The following is a 15,897-nucleotide window of genomic DNA, read 5'->3' as shown; positions in this document are numbered from 1 at the left end:
AATTTTAGTAACATTTCACCTTTACAGAGGCTCCAACTTGGGAAATTGCAAAGAGGGAGATTCTCCCTCTCTGCGAGTAGCTCGGAGGGAGACAAGTTTGAGTGCCGTAGGCGCAAAGGCGAGTTATATATAAAATGTGTATGTATATATAATGATGTGTATTTGTATATATATATATATATATATATATATATATATATATATATGAATGATTCACCACATTTCGTGTCAATTTCGTGTCAATTAAATCTTATTAATAGTAACAGATCTAGATAAATCCAGTAACTATAGACCAAACTTTAATATGCCTAAAGTCAATGTTAATGTCAATAATGACTATTATAAATTGCCAGTGGTAGACCCTCTGATGAAAATGTTCTTCTAATAATATTCTATTTCTAAGTCTAAGTTAGTAAAAGTCAGGCAAAAAAAGTCAGACAAGTTTGTTAAAATCTAATGTCTGGTCTGGTGATCTAACCTTGTCAGATATAGGGTCGTCTTGCTGCCGTCCAAAATAGTCCGCCATTCGTCCCTGGCGACCATCATGACGGGCGATCCAAACTTTATCTTGGTGATTTTCTGATATTTTTTCTTCGTAGTTTGGCTTTCGCCATTTCCACCAACGGAACTTCGTTTCATTATCTCATTCAAGAGAACATAAAGTTAAAGACAAGCAGGCGATAAATGCAGACGAAATGCAGACGCAAAAAAACAAACAAAATGGTTGAGTGTCGCGGGTTTTCTAGTTCTCTCGTGCATATCATTAATAGCGCCATCTGTATGCTTTATCGGTAACTGCTAAGACATTGGGTGGGCTCAAGTGTGTACCCCGCGGCGTACCGAATTCCGCTCGATTCACATGCGCGCCTCCGGCATTCACTCCAATCTCCCCGTTACGCTGATCAGTGTACCGACCGGGGAATCGGCATATACCGCGGAGTACACACTTGAGTCCACCCATACAATGTCAGACACACGAAAAGCGGAAAGTCAACTATTAATTTGTCAACATAAACGTATCAAGTTCTATATTTTTTTAACTAATCATGTGTAGTAAGGACGGGTGGGAGATTTTTATGTTGTCAGCGGGAGGTCGGGAGGATTTTCTAAATGTTCCATAAAGTGGGAGATCTCCCGCCCATGGCGGGAGAGTTGGAGCCTCTGCCTTTAGCCATCACCAAGTACCTAAGCCAAGGCCCAGGAATCCTGCAGTGAGCAAAGGCTCATGGTTATAGATTCTGGACATGACATTAAACCTTAAATAAGGTAATATCTAGAGGTTAGAACAGCTGATTGAAGCTATAGGGTGAATATATAGCGAGTGAATTTTTACAGTAATGCCGTAATAAATAGTTGAGAATCAAAAACATGCACTCATCCTGTATACAGTCTAGCAGGTTGATTTGTGGTTTTAAATGTACCTTTGTTCAACTGTGTTCAATTCAGTAGGTGTGTTTCCTGTCAAGGAACTTACACACACACACACACACACACACATACAAGAGGATAATATCATTTATCATCAGGATTGCCAGGTTTCTACAGTCATCAGAAAAGTCACCGTGGTGCATATACATTTCTGACGTACATGCACATTCGGATATTTTGAATCATCCGCTCCTTCTCTGGTTAAGATATGAAACACATCTTACAATCAAAATGATTTAGTATGTCTTAGACACACTGTCCACACTTACACTTTACCTTTGTTCAGAGAAATGTATTCAATTTAATTCCAGTGGGTTTCTATATAACAGAGATTTTGGCAGCTGGAGAGTCCGATGGGCCTGTGTTCACACGATAACTCATTGGTCATTCAAACAATCATACAAATTAAATAATTAAATATAAACTCATTACTTGAAATATGTGACGATTTCTTAAAACATTTTGATGAATCATTTAACGTCTGTTTTGAAAAAAAAAATATATATATATATCCACCAGTTTCCTGAACCAAATAATGGAACTTATCCTGCAAGTTAAGCTGGAGCCTATCCCAGCTGACTACGGGCGAGAGGCAGGGTACACCCTGGACTAGTCGCCAGGTCATCACAGGGCTGACACATAGACACAGACAACCATTCACACTTACATTCACACCTACGGTCAATTTAGAGCCACCAGTTAACCTAACCTGCATGTCTTTGGACTGTGGGGGAAACCGGAGCACCCGGAGGAAACCCACGCGGACAACATGCAAACTCCGCACAGAAAGGCCCTCGCCAGCCGCTGGGCTCAAACCCAGAACCTTCATGCCGTGAGGCGAAAGTGCTAACCACTACACCACCGTGCCACCCAAAATCACAATAGTTCATTTTAAAATGTTCCTTCTGTTCTCCGTTTTACTAACAGTTATTAGAGCTTCACCATTCGCCTAATTTGAGATGAGGGTCTCAGTGACGTCAAGATCAGCAATCGACTGTAGTGAAAACAGTGAGTGTAGTGTGCGCAACTATAATAAGAAATGTCACAAACATACATAGTTTTTTTTTCTTCTAATGGTAGCATTTTTGTATTTCTTCACATTGTATCAGTGTTTGCACTTGTATTGAAGCGTGATGTGTGTTTATGAAATGTACCTGGAGTACACTGGTTCCTCTCGGGATGTTCTCCAGAATAGTAGTCTCGTAGCTGTTCTGAAGGAAGATGGGTCTGTTATCGTTGACATCCAGAACTTCGATGTAGACGGTAGCTGTGCCTGTTTTTCTGTCCCCAGCTGGGCCGTTGTCTACAGGAAAAAGAATACCAATAACCCATCAAAACTTTTGCAAATGGCAGCGCAGTGACTTATTAAGGTGACTGGAAGGTTATGGGTTCAAATCCCAGGACTGCCAATGATCAAGACTTGCAACTGCTTATCTTTTAGTTTGATTTTTTTTTTCTTTGTTTCTGTCTCACTTGTAAACTGTTTTTTACAGGGGAAAAAAGCATCTGCCAAATGATTAAATGTAGACCATCTCGAGGTCGTAATGCTAAATCTGATCATCTGAACAATTAAAAAAAATCACCCAATAAAGTTCAGAGCTCAGAGGTGCATCTGTCTTCATCTTGTGGTTGTGTTTACTGTTTCCTTGGTCAAATGTGACCCTTTTTAGTTGTAAACATTGATACTGATGACCAATCAAATCCCATAATAATGGACTTGTGAACTTGACGCACTGTGAAAATCAAAATGCTTTAAATTAAACTTTAGGAATAATAATAATAATAATAATAATAATAATAAACAACTCATAGAATCATAGCATTTCTATAATAGACGATAGAAAATCCATCTTAATGCATTAAATAAAATATTTATTTCATAATAAAATCTATATAAGTCCCGAGTACTTTGACGTTGGAAAAAATAGTGTACACTGTAAAAAATGTCCGTAGAATTAACAGTGAATTTATGTAAAATCATAACATAAAAAAAAACTGTAAACACAAAAACAATGAAGCAGTGTGTAATTTACATCAATATACTGTAAAACTCCTAACCAAATACCACTGTTAATTTAACAGTAAGAATATGTTGAATTGATCATATTTTTTTGTAGAATTTACAAATTGTTGTAATTTAAACACAGACAAATACTAAAACAGAATGTGATGGTTAAAATTACATCATTGCCCTGTTAAAACAATAAAAAAAAATAGCCACCATCGTGGCTCAGTCGACTAAGGTGCCATACCATGAATCCGGGGACCTGGGTTCGATGCCAACCCAAGGTCATTTCCCAATCCCTCCCCGTCTGTCTCTCCAGCTCATTTCCTGTCTCTACACTGTCCTATCCAATAAAGGTGAAAAAAGCCCCCCAAAAAATATCTGTCTAGTAGATCATTGCTTGTAACCATTTTGAATCATTGTTTATTGTACAATGAATATCCGTAAAATTAACAGTTATGTTTTGATTATTGTACATTGAATACCTGTAAAATTTACATTTAGTTATCATTAATTGTACATGGAATCCCAGTGAAATGTACAAGTTATTCTGTAATGTTGTTTACATTTCACTGTATTTTTAACAGGATTATTCTGGCAACCACAGCTGCCAGTGTTTTTCCGTAAAAACAACGGATTTTTTTTTTACAGTGTAATTTATTTTTCGAATAATAGTAATATTGTATTTAATTAATATTGTTCATATATGAGAAGACGGGGTGTGCTGCGATATTCAGCAAATTATTTATACATTTTTAAATTTAACTCTGAAAGTCGCTCATGTGACATTTTCTACTTTGTAGCTTTCTACTTTGAGTTTGTAATTTCTTATTAACTTAACTTCAATTTCCCATCACTGTGACAATATTGTTTTCATATGTTGTCAAAATTATGGGAAATTCAAGTTATTAACTGAATAAAATATTGCAAATATAACACAACATTTACTGAAATCATGCTAAACATGGTGATTGTGAGTCAAAAAATATATATTTTTTAATTTAACATCTAACCTTACAGTATGCCAACTTTGAGAACATGACTTGATGCTGGTTTTGTTGTTTGTTTGTTTTTTTACAATATCATTCATGGAAATGATTGCTCCACTGTCCTTCTGAAATGCAAATAATTTTCTGATAACGTGAATAAAGAAGCAGTGTTACAGGCCAGAGTGGCTATAAAGATACAGTACATACACTTTTTTTTTAAAGATATTTTTTTGGGCTTTTTGCACCTTTATTGGATAGGACAGTGTAGAGACAGGAAATGAGCGGGAGAGACGGGAAGGGATCGGGAAATGACCTCGGGCCGGAATCGAACCCGGGTCGCCCGCATTCATGGTATGGCGCCTTAACCACCTGAGCTACAACGCCCCCAGTACATACACTTTTAATGGTTAGTTATCTTCCGCCCAACTTTGTTTGGGCGGGGGATATAGAAATGGATTCGTTCCATCCATCCGGTCACGTTTTCGTTTCCGGGCCATATCTTTAAAACTACTAAAGATATAGTCATGAAACTTTGTATACATATCAAGTGACATGTGAAGTGGTGCCTTTTGCTATTTATTTTGGATTTTTGAAAAAATTATATATATATATATATATATATATATATATATATATTTTTTTTTTTTTTTCAAATTTTTACATAAAAAATAGATTTGACTTAGTTTCTAAGAGTAATGTTTGTTTCCGGAGCATATATCCCAAACTATTCAGGATACGGATTTGAAATTCGGTACACATGTTAACAAGGTGATGTAGGTGTGCCTTTTCATACTAAGAAATTTGAGAAATTTTAATGTTTCATGTTTCTATAGAAACAATTTCAGACTTAATCTCTCAGGTTAGTCTTAGGGGTAGGTTTTGTTTCCGGAGCAGAACTTGAAAACTATGAGTGGTATGGTCTTGAAAGTTGGTATATGTGTTGATTAAATAATGCATATGTGCCTTTTGATACTAAGAAATGTGAGAAATTTTAATTTTGAGCTCATCTGGACCAAAGGTCCGGTGGGTTTATGCCATGGGCTGCTGAGGTCAGTGTAAAGAGGTCGGGTTGGTTTCCTGCAGCACAACTTGAAAAATGGGACAAATAATATCTTGAAACGTGGTATATAGGGCGGGGGATATAGATGACTCTGTGATCTTGTTACTTTTGTATTAATGTAAAGAAATCTACCTTGGAGAATATGATGCTCAAAGAAAAAAACAGACAGACAGACAGATAGACAGATAGATAGATAGATGCCCAGATAATGTGATACGTATATCCTTTCCTATTTCTGAGCATATTAACTCTATAATGCAGTTCATTTCATTTTGATAAATGTCCAGCCTGCTGTGATACTCAGAACCCAGAGCAACAATTTCTAACTTTTCATCTTTCAGTCTAGGATGCATTTATTTGAATATGTTCATGTGGCTGAGTAAAATTAGTGTGTTTGCGTAGCAGAGGATAAACTCACTGTTAGTTACACACACTGCACCTCTACCACCACAGTTTCACTCCAAACAGGAAACCTCAGTGCTGCACTCTTCACACAGGAAGTGAAGGTGTTGTGCTACACTTGCTCACATTGCTGCATGCATCACTGAACCTGATGAGCAAATCTTACCTGTAGCTGAGACAAAGACCACTTACCTACCTACCTACCCACCCACACACCCACCCACACACTCACACACGCAAAGAGGTGTAGATGAAAAGACTCACCGATAGCCTCAATGATGAGTCTGTATGAGGCTTGTGTTTCTCGGTCCAGATCCACGACAGTGCGCACCACACCGTTCCTGAAGCCCACACTGAATTTCCCATCCTGATTTCCACCTGGATAACACACACACACACAGCATGATGTGTTGTATTTAACACACATTTAATACAATAAAAACAAAAATGAACATGATGTATTTTCTCTCTCTCTCTCACACACACACACACACACACACACACACACACACACAGTGGAGAGAATCTCCCAGATTGCATACATGATACATAAACATCATACACAAATGCGGAAGCACGCACACGGGTCCCCAAATCCCTTCGCAAAGAAAAGCAATGTTCAATAGTATAACAATCTCCTTTGACCTCTGACCTGTGATGAAATAGCTGAGTTCAGCATTGAGTCCAGCATCGTTATCAGAACAGTTGAGCCGCACGACCACGAAATCCCGCGGAACGTTCTCCAACACTGATGCGTTGTACACGCGTGGGGAAAACGTAGGGGTCTCATCATTCATGTCCAACACTACAGAAACAGAGAGACAGATAGAGAGACAGACAGACACAGACATGAGGATGATGATGATGATTTGGCAGGTTAACAAAAAGACAAAGATTGAAATGATAGCCAGAAAGACAGACAGAGAGACTGCTCAAGAGACAAACAGATCAATGGATATACAGACAAACCAAGAGACAAACACAGAGACCAACCAACAGTCCAAAGGCAAACAGACTGACAGACAGACAGACAGACAGATATACCAACTCACAGAAAGACAGGCAGATAGACAGTAAGATCGATAGACTAACAGACTGGTAGACAAACAAATAGATAGACACATAGAGACTGGCAGACAGAAATTCACAGACAGGCACACAGGCAGACCAATTGTGAGAAAAGACAGACAGCCTGACAGACAGAGAGACAGGCAACTAGACAGATGGACAAATAGACAGACTAAGATATTGAAAGGCAGACCAACCCACTGACAGATAGACAGTTTGACAAACTGTCCAACAGACAGACAGACAGACAGACAGACAGACAGACAAATAGACAGACAGACCAAAAGACAGTCCAACAGACAGATATACAGACAGACTGGCTAACAGACAGATTCACAGACAGACCGACAGATGGACAGACAGACCTACAGATAGACCAACAGACAGATTGGCTAACAGACAGACAGACCAACAGACAGATGAAGCAGACAGACAGACAGAGATACAGACAGACAGACAAACATTTAACCTAGGTGACTAAACTAAAATCACTAGATTGAACGAGTGAACTGTGCTGCAGCTGGAATTAACCTCTCCAGCTGTGTCACTCAGTATCCGACACTCGCTCTGGATCGTACCCGTGATGGTGATGGTGCTGGTGGAGGTGCGTGGGTACTGCCCTGCATCAAACGCCACTAGTCGCAGCTGGTACTGTGCGATCTGCTCACGGTCCAGAACTACTGTGGAGAACAGCACACCTGTGCTGCTGTTGAGGCGGAAGTCCAGCCGGGGCGTGCCCATCTCTAACACCAACGTCACCGCCCCGTTCTCCGCCTCATCTGGGTCCTGGACCTGCACCTGAGCGTCCACAACATGCAGAGTTTTAAATCAGCAACTTTCATGTGGGAAAATAGTCTGTGCTTCCTGGTTGGACTTATAAATCTGGTACACACTTGGCAGCAAACACTACACAGGTGAAGTGGGTTTTTTTTTACTTGCAATTTTTCTTTTGCAGGTTGATATTTTTTTTAAATGTGGTACTGCTGTTTTGCATGCACAAATCTTCAATATATCTTCAAATATTGCTATATGATATTTTGACACATTGCCCATGCCAACTCAAGGAACAAAAGAAGATGAAGAAACCCAAACCAACCCTGAAGACAGACGAGCCGATAGGAAGACCCTCCGGGACCTCGGCGATGAATGGCAGGTTGAGGAAGGTAGGGTCATTGTCGTTAAGGTCCAGCAGATTGACACTGACTGTGGCGCTGGCTGAGGAGCGCAGTGGTGGGTTTCCACCTCAAGAGGGAGGTAGAGCATTAAGTACAAACCCAAACACAAACTCGAACATGAGTTCACTTCAGTCATTAAATCCACTCAAGGGGAAGAAATCGTTAAAAAGAGAGAAAAAGGGTTTGAGAAGCAATTTAAGGATCAGAGACACTCAGACAAGGAGACATGGATCACACAAAAACAACACTATGCCTGCTCGACAAAGGCTGTTCTGACTTGACCAACAATTTCATGATATTTGGGTTATATTCATATTATAATGTTACAAAAATTTCTTTCTTTCTTTCTTTCTTTCTTTCTTTCTTTCTTTCTTTCTTTCTTCTTTCTGACTGATATGATTATATATGGTTTAGAAAGTTACTTTTGGACAGGGCTATAGATATAAATGCAGAAACATACACATTTCCGAAAGAGAGATCAGCAGGCATACAGACAGAACGAAGAAAATACCAAATTAAAAAAAGCTAAAATAAAATACAAATGAATAAACATTCTGTTGTTGATTAGCATTTGTACTGCGTTTTATTATTGTACTGTGCTGCAGCTGTAACCTGTCCATCCATCTCTGCATCCATCTATGTACCCACCCACCCTCCCTCCCTCCCTCCATCCATCCATCCATCCATCTACCTACCCACATAGACATCCATCCATTCAACCATCCATCCTTCCATCCATTCATCTATATACCCACCCATATACACATTCATCCATCTACATATCCACCCATATACACATCCATCCATCCATATACACATCCATCCATTCATTGATCTATATATCCACCCATATACACATCCATCCATCCATCCATCCATCCGTATACACATCCATCCATACATCCATCCATATACCCAGCCATCCACCCCATTCACCCATTCATCTACATACCCACCCATATATCCATCCATATATCTATATATCCACCCATATCCACATCCATCCATCCACCCATCCCTCCAAATACCCACCCATATACACATCCATCCATCCATCCATCCATCCATCCATCCATATATCCACCCATATACACATTCATTCATCCATCCATCCACTCACTCATTCATCCATCCATCCATTTACACTATTCATTCCCCTTCGTGTTTGTCCTGTTTTGCTGCATTACAAGCTGGAATTAAAATTGATTTTTTTTCTTTTTCTTTTCTTTTTTTTTGGGGGGGGCACCATTTGATTTACACAGCATGCCTACAGTTTTAAGGGTGCAAATTGTTGTTTTATTGTGACACAAACAATAATTAAGATGAAAACAGAAATCTGGAGTGTGCATAAGTATTCACCCCCCAAAAATTTAATACTTTATAGAGCCATCTTTTGCTGCAATTACAGCTGCAAATCCCTTGCGGTATGTCTCTATTAGCTTAGCACATCTAGCCACTGGGATTTTTGCCCATTCCTCAAGGCAAAACTGCTCCAACTCCTTCAAGTTAGATGGGTTGCATTGGTGTACAGCAATCTTCAAGTTATGCCACAGATCCTCAATTGGATTGAGGTCTAGGCTTTGACTAGGCCATTCCAAGACATTTAAATGTTTCCCTTTAAACCACTCCAGTGTAACTTTAGCAGTATGTTTAGGGTCATTGTCCTGCTGGAACATGAACCTTCATTCCAGTCTGAAACCTCTGGCTGATTCAAACAGGTTTTCCTTCAGAATTGCCCTGTATTTAGTGTCTTCTTTCCTTCAGTCCTGACCAGCTTTGCTGTCCCTGCAGATGAAAAATATCCCCACAGCATGATGCTGCCACCACCATGCTTTATTGTAGGAAAGGTGTTCTCAGGGTGTTGGTTTTGCACCACACATGGCATTTCCCATGATGGCCAAAAAGATCAATTTTAGTCTCATTTGACCAGAGAATCTTCTTGCATGTGTTTGAGGAGTCTGCCACATGCTGTTGGGCAAACTCCAAACATGTTTTCTTAAGCAATGACTGTTTTTTGGCCACTTTTCCATAGAGCCCCTCTCTGTGGAGTGTACAGCTTAAAGTGGTCCTATGGACAGATACTCCCATCTCTGTTATGGATCTTTGCAGCTCATTCAGTGTTATCTTCGGTGTCTTTGTTGCATCTCTGATTAATGCCCTCCTTGCCCGGTCTGTGAGTTTTGGTGGGCGGCCTTCTCTTGTCAGGTTTGTAGTGGTGCCACATTCTTTCCATTTTGCTATAATGGATTTAATGGCGCTCCGTGGGATATACAAAGTTTGGGATATTTTTTTATAACCCAACCCTGATCTATACTTCTCCACAACTTTGTCTCTGACCTGTTTGGAGGCTCCTTGGTTTTCATGTTGCTTGCTTAGTAGTGTTGCAGAGTCAGGGTCCTTCCAGAACAGGTTGATTTATCCAGACATCATGTGACACTTTGATTGCACACATCTGGATCTTAATCAATTAATTATATGACTTATGAAGTGAATTGGTTGGACCAGCTCTTATTTAGGGGTTTCGTACAAAAGGGGGTGAATACCTATCTATGCACACTCCAGATTTCTGTTTTTTCATCTCAATCATTGTTTGTGTCACAATAAAACAACAATTTGCACCTTTAAAGTGGTAGACATGTTGTGTAAATCAAATGGTGATAACCCTCCAAAAATCCATTTTAATTCCATCTTGTAATGCGACAGAACAGGACAAACACCAAGGGGGATGAATACTTTTGCAAGACACTGTATATACCACCCATATACACATCCATCCATCCATCCACCAATATCTACATCCATCTATCCAGTCAGCCACCCATACATATCCATCCACCCATCCATCCATCCATCCATCCATCCATCCATCTACCCACCCATATACATATCCGTCCAACCATCCATCCATCCTTGATTCATTCACCCACCGAACCACATATCCACCCATTCATCCATCCACCCTTCCGTCCATCCACCCAAATCCACACATCTATCCATCAGTCGATAAAATAATTATCAATCTGTCAATAATGTGTGCTCGTTTATATTTAGTAGATCATCTTGACCCATTCTATTGACTATTAATGACTAATTTTATTTTTTCACTTTATGTGGATGTTCCAGCTCCTGGCACCTTATTTAGTGGATCATTTATAGACTAATACTTTGCTCTTAATCCGATCATGATTTCACTTTCAGTCTTTTGAGATGTTGAAAATCAGTTGGTAGACTGCTTTATGATGAAACATCTGATGACAGATGTTTGGAGAGATGCCCCATTAAACTATCCAAATAAAGTGTTACCTTATTGTTGCAGCATAAATCCAACATACTGCCGTGTGTATGTGTGTGTGTGTGTGTGTGTGTGTGTGTGTGTGTGTGTGTGTGTGTGTGTGTGTGTGTTGTACTCACGATCAGTGGCTGAGATGATGATGGTCCTCATGAGCTGGGCAGCTCGTGGATCCAGACTCTCTCTGTCCAGCACGGCGCCGCTGGTGCGGATCTTCCCAGTTCTGTTGTTGATGATGTAATAAGGGTTTGTTGGACTGATACTGTACACAACTGTCCCGTTCTCTCCATTATCGGTGTCCAGGGCCAGCACCTGCGCAAAGAGAGAAAGACAGAAACAAACAGCTAACGTAGTGCTCAGAACACTCACCTGACACACTGGCCTCAGGCAAAATTAAATCAGAGGAACCGAAGCCACCTGAAGAGCATGATGGGAAATTTATGTGCCTGGAGGCAAAGCACATTGTTGTCTCATACTTTACTGTTACATTTTTAAAGAGATGATCACTTCACAGCACTAATGGAGAAATGCTGCAAATTGCCTAATTGGTCATTAGAGAAACAAAGGGTCCTTGGGTTATGAATTATTGAGAAAGAGACAGCAAGGAAATGCCAGTGCTGCGCTGGGTACTGGGAGACTCTCTCACACACACACGCAGAGAGAGACAAAGAGAGAGAGAGAGAGAGAGAGAGAGAGCGCAGGCACCAAATGTCATTCATGCTCTTACAAGCAGCATTAAAGAGCAGTGAATTTTCAAGTTCACTCAACTGGGTTGGATTGTAGTTACAATTTATCTGCTCTCTCTCTCTCTCTCTCTCTCTCTCTCTCTCACACACACACACACACACTTACAAAGTGTACCAGTGTGTATGTGTGACCTCTAATCCCATTATTTCTAAAATACATTTAAAATCATTAAGATGTACATGAAAAAAGATGAAATTTGATGTTAACCAGTTTTAACCCCTTAAATGACCCCTTAAAGGGGTCATTTATTTTCATAAATAAATGACATGAATGATTCAAGAACGACACTGAAGCATCCTGGGAGTCTGAAAAGTTAAAGCTAGATGGCCTTTCGATTTCATAAAGTCGGTGAAATTTAGTTCCCTCTGAAATTGGGTCATTGTGATATATGTTTATTTCTGTAATATCTCACAAAATATCAGTTCATTCTGTGGCTGGGAAGTTGTTTAATTAGAGGGGATTCCCGAGCAAATAATGTGCCTGAAATCGCTCACTTCGCACAGTGAAGCAGACAGACAAAGTCCGTGTGCGCATGCGCAGGTGCTCCTTCTTCTTTTGGATTTTACGGCAGCTGGCATCCACAGTGTTGCATTACTGCCATCTACAGGTTTACCTTTACCGTGCACTGACAGTTCCATCATTCTGTTGCTAAACGAACAAATGATCACACCGAGGTGCTCGCTGACCGCCGATATTTATTAGTTTGGTCCTGCATTTCCTTTCCTTCGCAACATAACGTCTTTTCTTCTCACTTTCCGTTACTGTAGTTGGTCTTCCACGTTTCATTCACACACTCACCTGTTTCAAATTTATATCCCATAATGCCTCACGCAAACGGCGAAAGCTCACCACGTGATGCATGATGTAGTATCTTGAATTGGGTCATGGTGAAGCAGGAAAAAAAATTTAGGGCCATGTGGCCCTAAATTGATTATTAACTGTTCTCATCCCATCTCATTATCTCTAGCCGCTTTATCCTGTTCTATTTTTAAAAAAAAATTAAAAAAGAATAAAATTGGATGTCTGTGATTCGAATTCAGTAGCTTTCAGTCCACTAAACAAAAATAATTGGGTGTCAGGGAAAATTCTTTTTATGACCTACACTTGAAATAATCAGAAAGGCAGTCTACCTTTAAAAATGTCTTCTCATTCGCAACGAAACAGTAAATATTTACTGGCTGATTACAACCTTTTATCATAAGTTACAGGTGATGGAAATTAGCTATAAGTTGGAAATTAGGAACAGAAAAGAGCAGGATCTGAATTCAGACAAGTCAAGGACGCTTTTAGATTGCGTGTCTGACGCAATGAAACGTTCACGACATTCGAACGCATGGCAGTATTTTTGTGGCAACAAAGCACAATGAAAAGGAAATAAAACACTTGGGGCCATGCTGTTACAGGAAATGAATCATCGCCCTGGTATTGTGATGTGGCCTGACACAAAACAGTTACTATGAAGAGGATTACCTCCATCTCACAGCATGTCTCTGTTTTATTCCTCTAATACCACAACAATGTACCAACATCACATTTTAACTAATTAGAGTCACATTACATTAATGCTGTGGAACAAGTCATACTTTAATAAAACACACACACACTTTGTGTTTCCTAGTGTATAAAAGCTGACAGGTTCCTCTCTAATCATTGTGAGAAGGTAATTACCTTTGCAGTTCACTGCAGGCTACATTTTGATTAGTCCAAACCCGAACTTCTTAATTAAGTTTTGAGCTGGCTTGTTAATTAATGGACATATTCATGGACCTAATTAGCAAATAAACAGGATGTGATGAAGGGCAATAAAGTGCTTGCATGTAAACATTTATAAACAGAAGGTATTATCTATACACCTTAAAGTAATCAACAACAACAACAGCCATCCATGAGTATACAGTACCAGTCAAAAGTCTGGATACACCTTCTAATTCAATGTTTTTTTTCTTTTTTTTTTAATTAAAGGACACTTCATGTCTTAAAGTAATGACAGATGTCGTTTCTCTTTACTTAGCTGAGCAGTTCTTGACATAATATGGATTACGACAGTTGTCCAGTTGTACAGCAAGAAACTAGTCCACTAATTAACTTTTGACGAGGCATTCCAGGTGACTACCTCATGAAGCTGGTTAAGATAATGATTTTTAACAGATTAGCATGCTTAGTATGTAATTATCAATGAATAATAACTTTTGAAAATACTCACAGAGATGACATCGGTGTTGATTGGACTCATTTCCACGACATTTGCAAGATATGGCTCATCCTGCCACACGGGAGCGTTGTCATTTATATCCAGGATGGTGATGTTGACCTGTGTAAATGTACAACCCAAAAAAAATCCCATGAACATAAATCTATTATCCATTCATTTATTCATTCATTCATTATCTGTATCCGCTTATCCTGTGCAGGGTCGTGGGCAAGCTGGAGCCTTTCCCAGCTGACTATGGGTGAGAGGCGTGGTACACCCTGGACAAGTCTCCAGATCATCGCAGCATAAATCCATAAATAACATAAAATACCAAATCTGAACTAGTTTTATAGTCCTTGAGATAACAAGGGTTCCTCAAGGGTTCTCTGTCAAGTTCTGGGTTGTTGGTTTCATTCAGGCACCAAACAGGGCAAGGAGAAAAATATAAAAAAAATACCTCCAATATGAAAAAGAAAAGGGTTTAACAGTGTCCTGTTACCGTAGCGATGCCAGTTTTCTGCAGAGGCCCCACCCCTCCGTCCACAGCTCGCACGATCAGGATGTACTCAGACTTCACCTCACGATCCAACAAAGCCGTGGTGGTGATCTCCCCTACGCACACACACACGCACATACATCAGAAATACACAAACATTTCACTTTCCCATCCATCACAGCTCGTGGGGACGATCCTTACACACTCACAAACACACACACACACCCACACACACACACCCTGCATTCCAATCCTGTTTTCAACCTGTCCTCAACATTGTGGCGATGGACTGCATGTGTATTAGCTCTTCAGTACGAGTCTCTTGGCATTAATCAGTAAACCAATATATATTACAACAAAAATGTGTTGTTGTTTTTTTTATTTCACAGCTCCTCTTTAAAATATTTTTATGACCTCATTTGGATGACTCACTAATCCAATTTGCATCTAATCAAATGCTCCTTAGAACAAGACTTCGATTTCATTTCATTAGGTCGTCTCCCTAACTAGATTAGAGAGACTCGAGTAACGATGATATTTTCGCTGTTATAACATTCAGTTTAAATGTTAAATCACATTTTTTTGAGACAAAATGGCCACAAATCACAATGCCTTCTGGGTATGTTCTGCTCCTAAATCTACATTTCTTACGGTATGTTCACATTAATCCCTTGGGTCTCAAACAAAATCTTATGAAAGGGGTTTGGAACAACCCCCTCAGCTGTTCAGCTGATAAAGTATTGGATTGGCCTTTACAAAGGTCCCAAGAGAAAAGAGACGGAAGATCACAGAGACAGTCAGCAACCTGCTCTCACATCTCATAATACAGCAGTCTCAGAATACAAATCACAATCATCGCAATAATTATCTCATCTCATCTCATCTCATTATCTCTAGCCGCTTTATCCTTCTACAGGGTCGCAGGCAAGCTGGAGCCTATCCCAGCTGACTACGGGCGAAAGGCGGGGTACACCCTGGACAAGTCGCCAGGTCATCACAGGGCTGACACATAGACACAGACAACCATTCACACTCACATTCACACCT

General features: G+C 39.8%; 1 protein-coding gene across 1 annotated transcript in view; it reads right to left on the bottom strand.

Moving 5' to 3' along the window:
• The window catches only part of cdh23 (cadherin-related 23), a 727,851-nt gene that overhangs the window by 200,617 nt on the left and 511,337 nt on the right, over window positions 1–15,897 (bottom strand). The window contains exons 21-28 of the mRNA XM_060925294.1: window positions 14,854–14,966; window positions 14,367–14,474; window positions 11,539–11,728; window positions 8,049–8,194; window positions 7,531–7,750; window positions 6,537–6,689; window positions 6,149–6,262; window positions 2,583–2,731 (exon numbers count right to left, since the gene is read on the bottom strand). Coding sequence (XP_060781277.1) covers window positions 2,583–2,731; window positions 6,149–6,262; window positions 6,537–6,689; window positions 7,531–7,750; window positions 8,049–8,194; window positions 11,539–11,728; window positions 14,367–14,474; window positions 14,854–14,966 — 1,193 coding nt within the window. The remainder of the gene's footprint in view (window positions 1–2,582; window positions 2,732–6,148; window positions 6,263–6,536; window positions 6,690–7,530; window positions 7,751–8,048; window positions 8,195–11,538; window positions 11,729–14,366; window positions 14,475–14,853; window positions 14,967–15,897) is intronic.

Source organism: Neoarius graeffei, chromosome 7 (assembly GCF_027579695.1).
Source record: "Neoarius graeffei isolate fNeoGra1 chromosome 7, fNeoGra1.pri, whole genome shotgun sequence".
NCBI lineage: Eukaryota > Metazoa > Chordata > Actinopteri > Siluriformes > Ariidae > Neoarius > Neoarius graeffei.
This window is presented reverse-complemented; position numbering and strand designations above follow the sequence as displayed.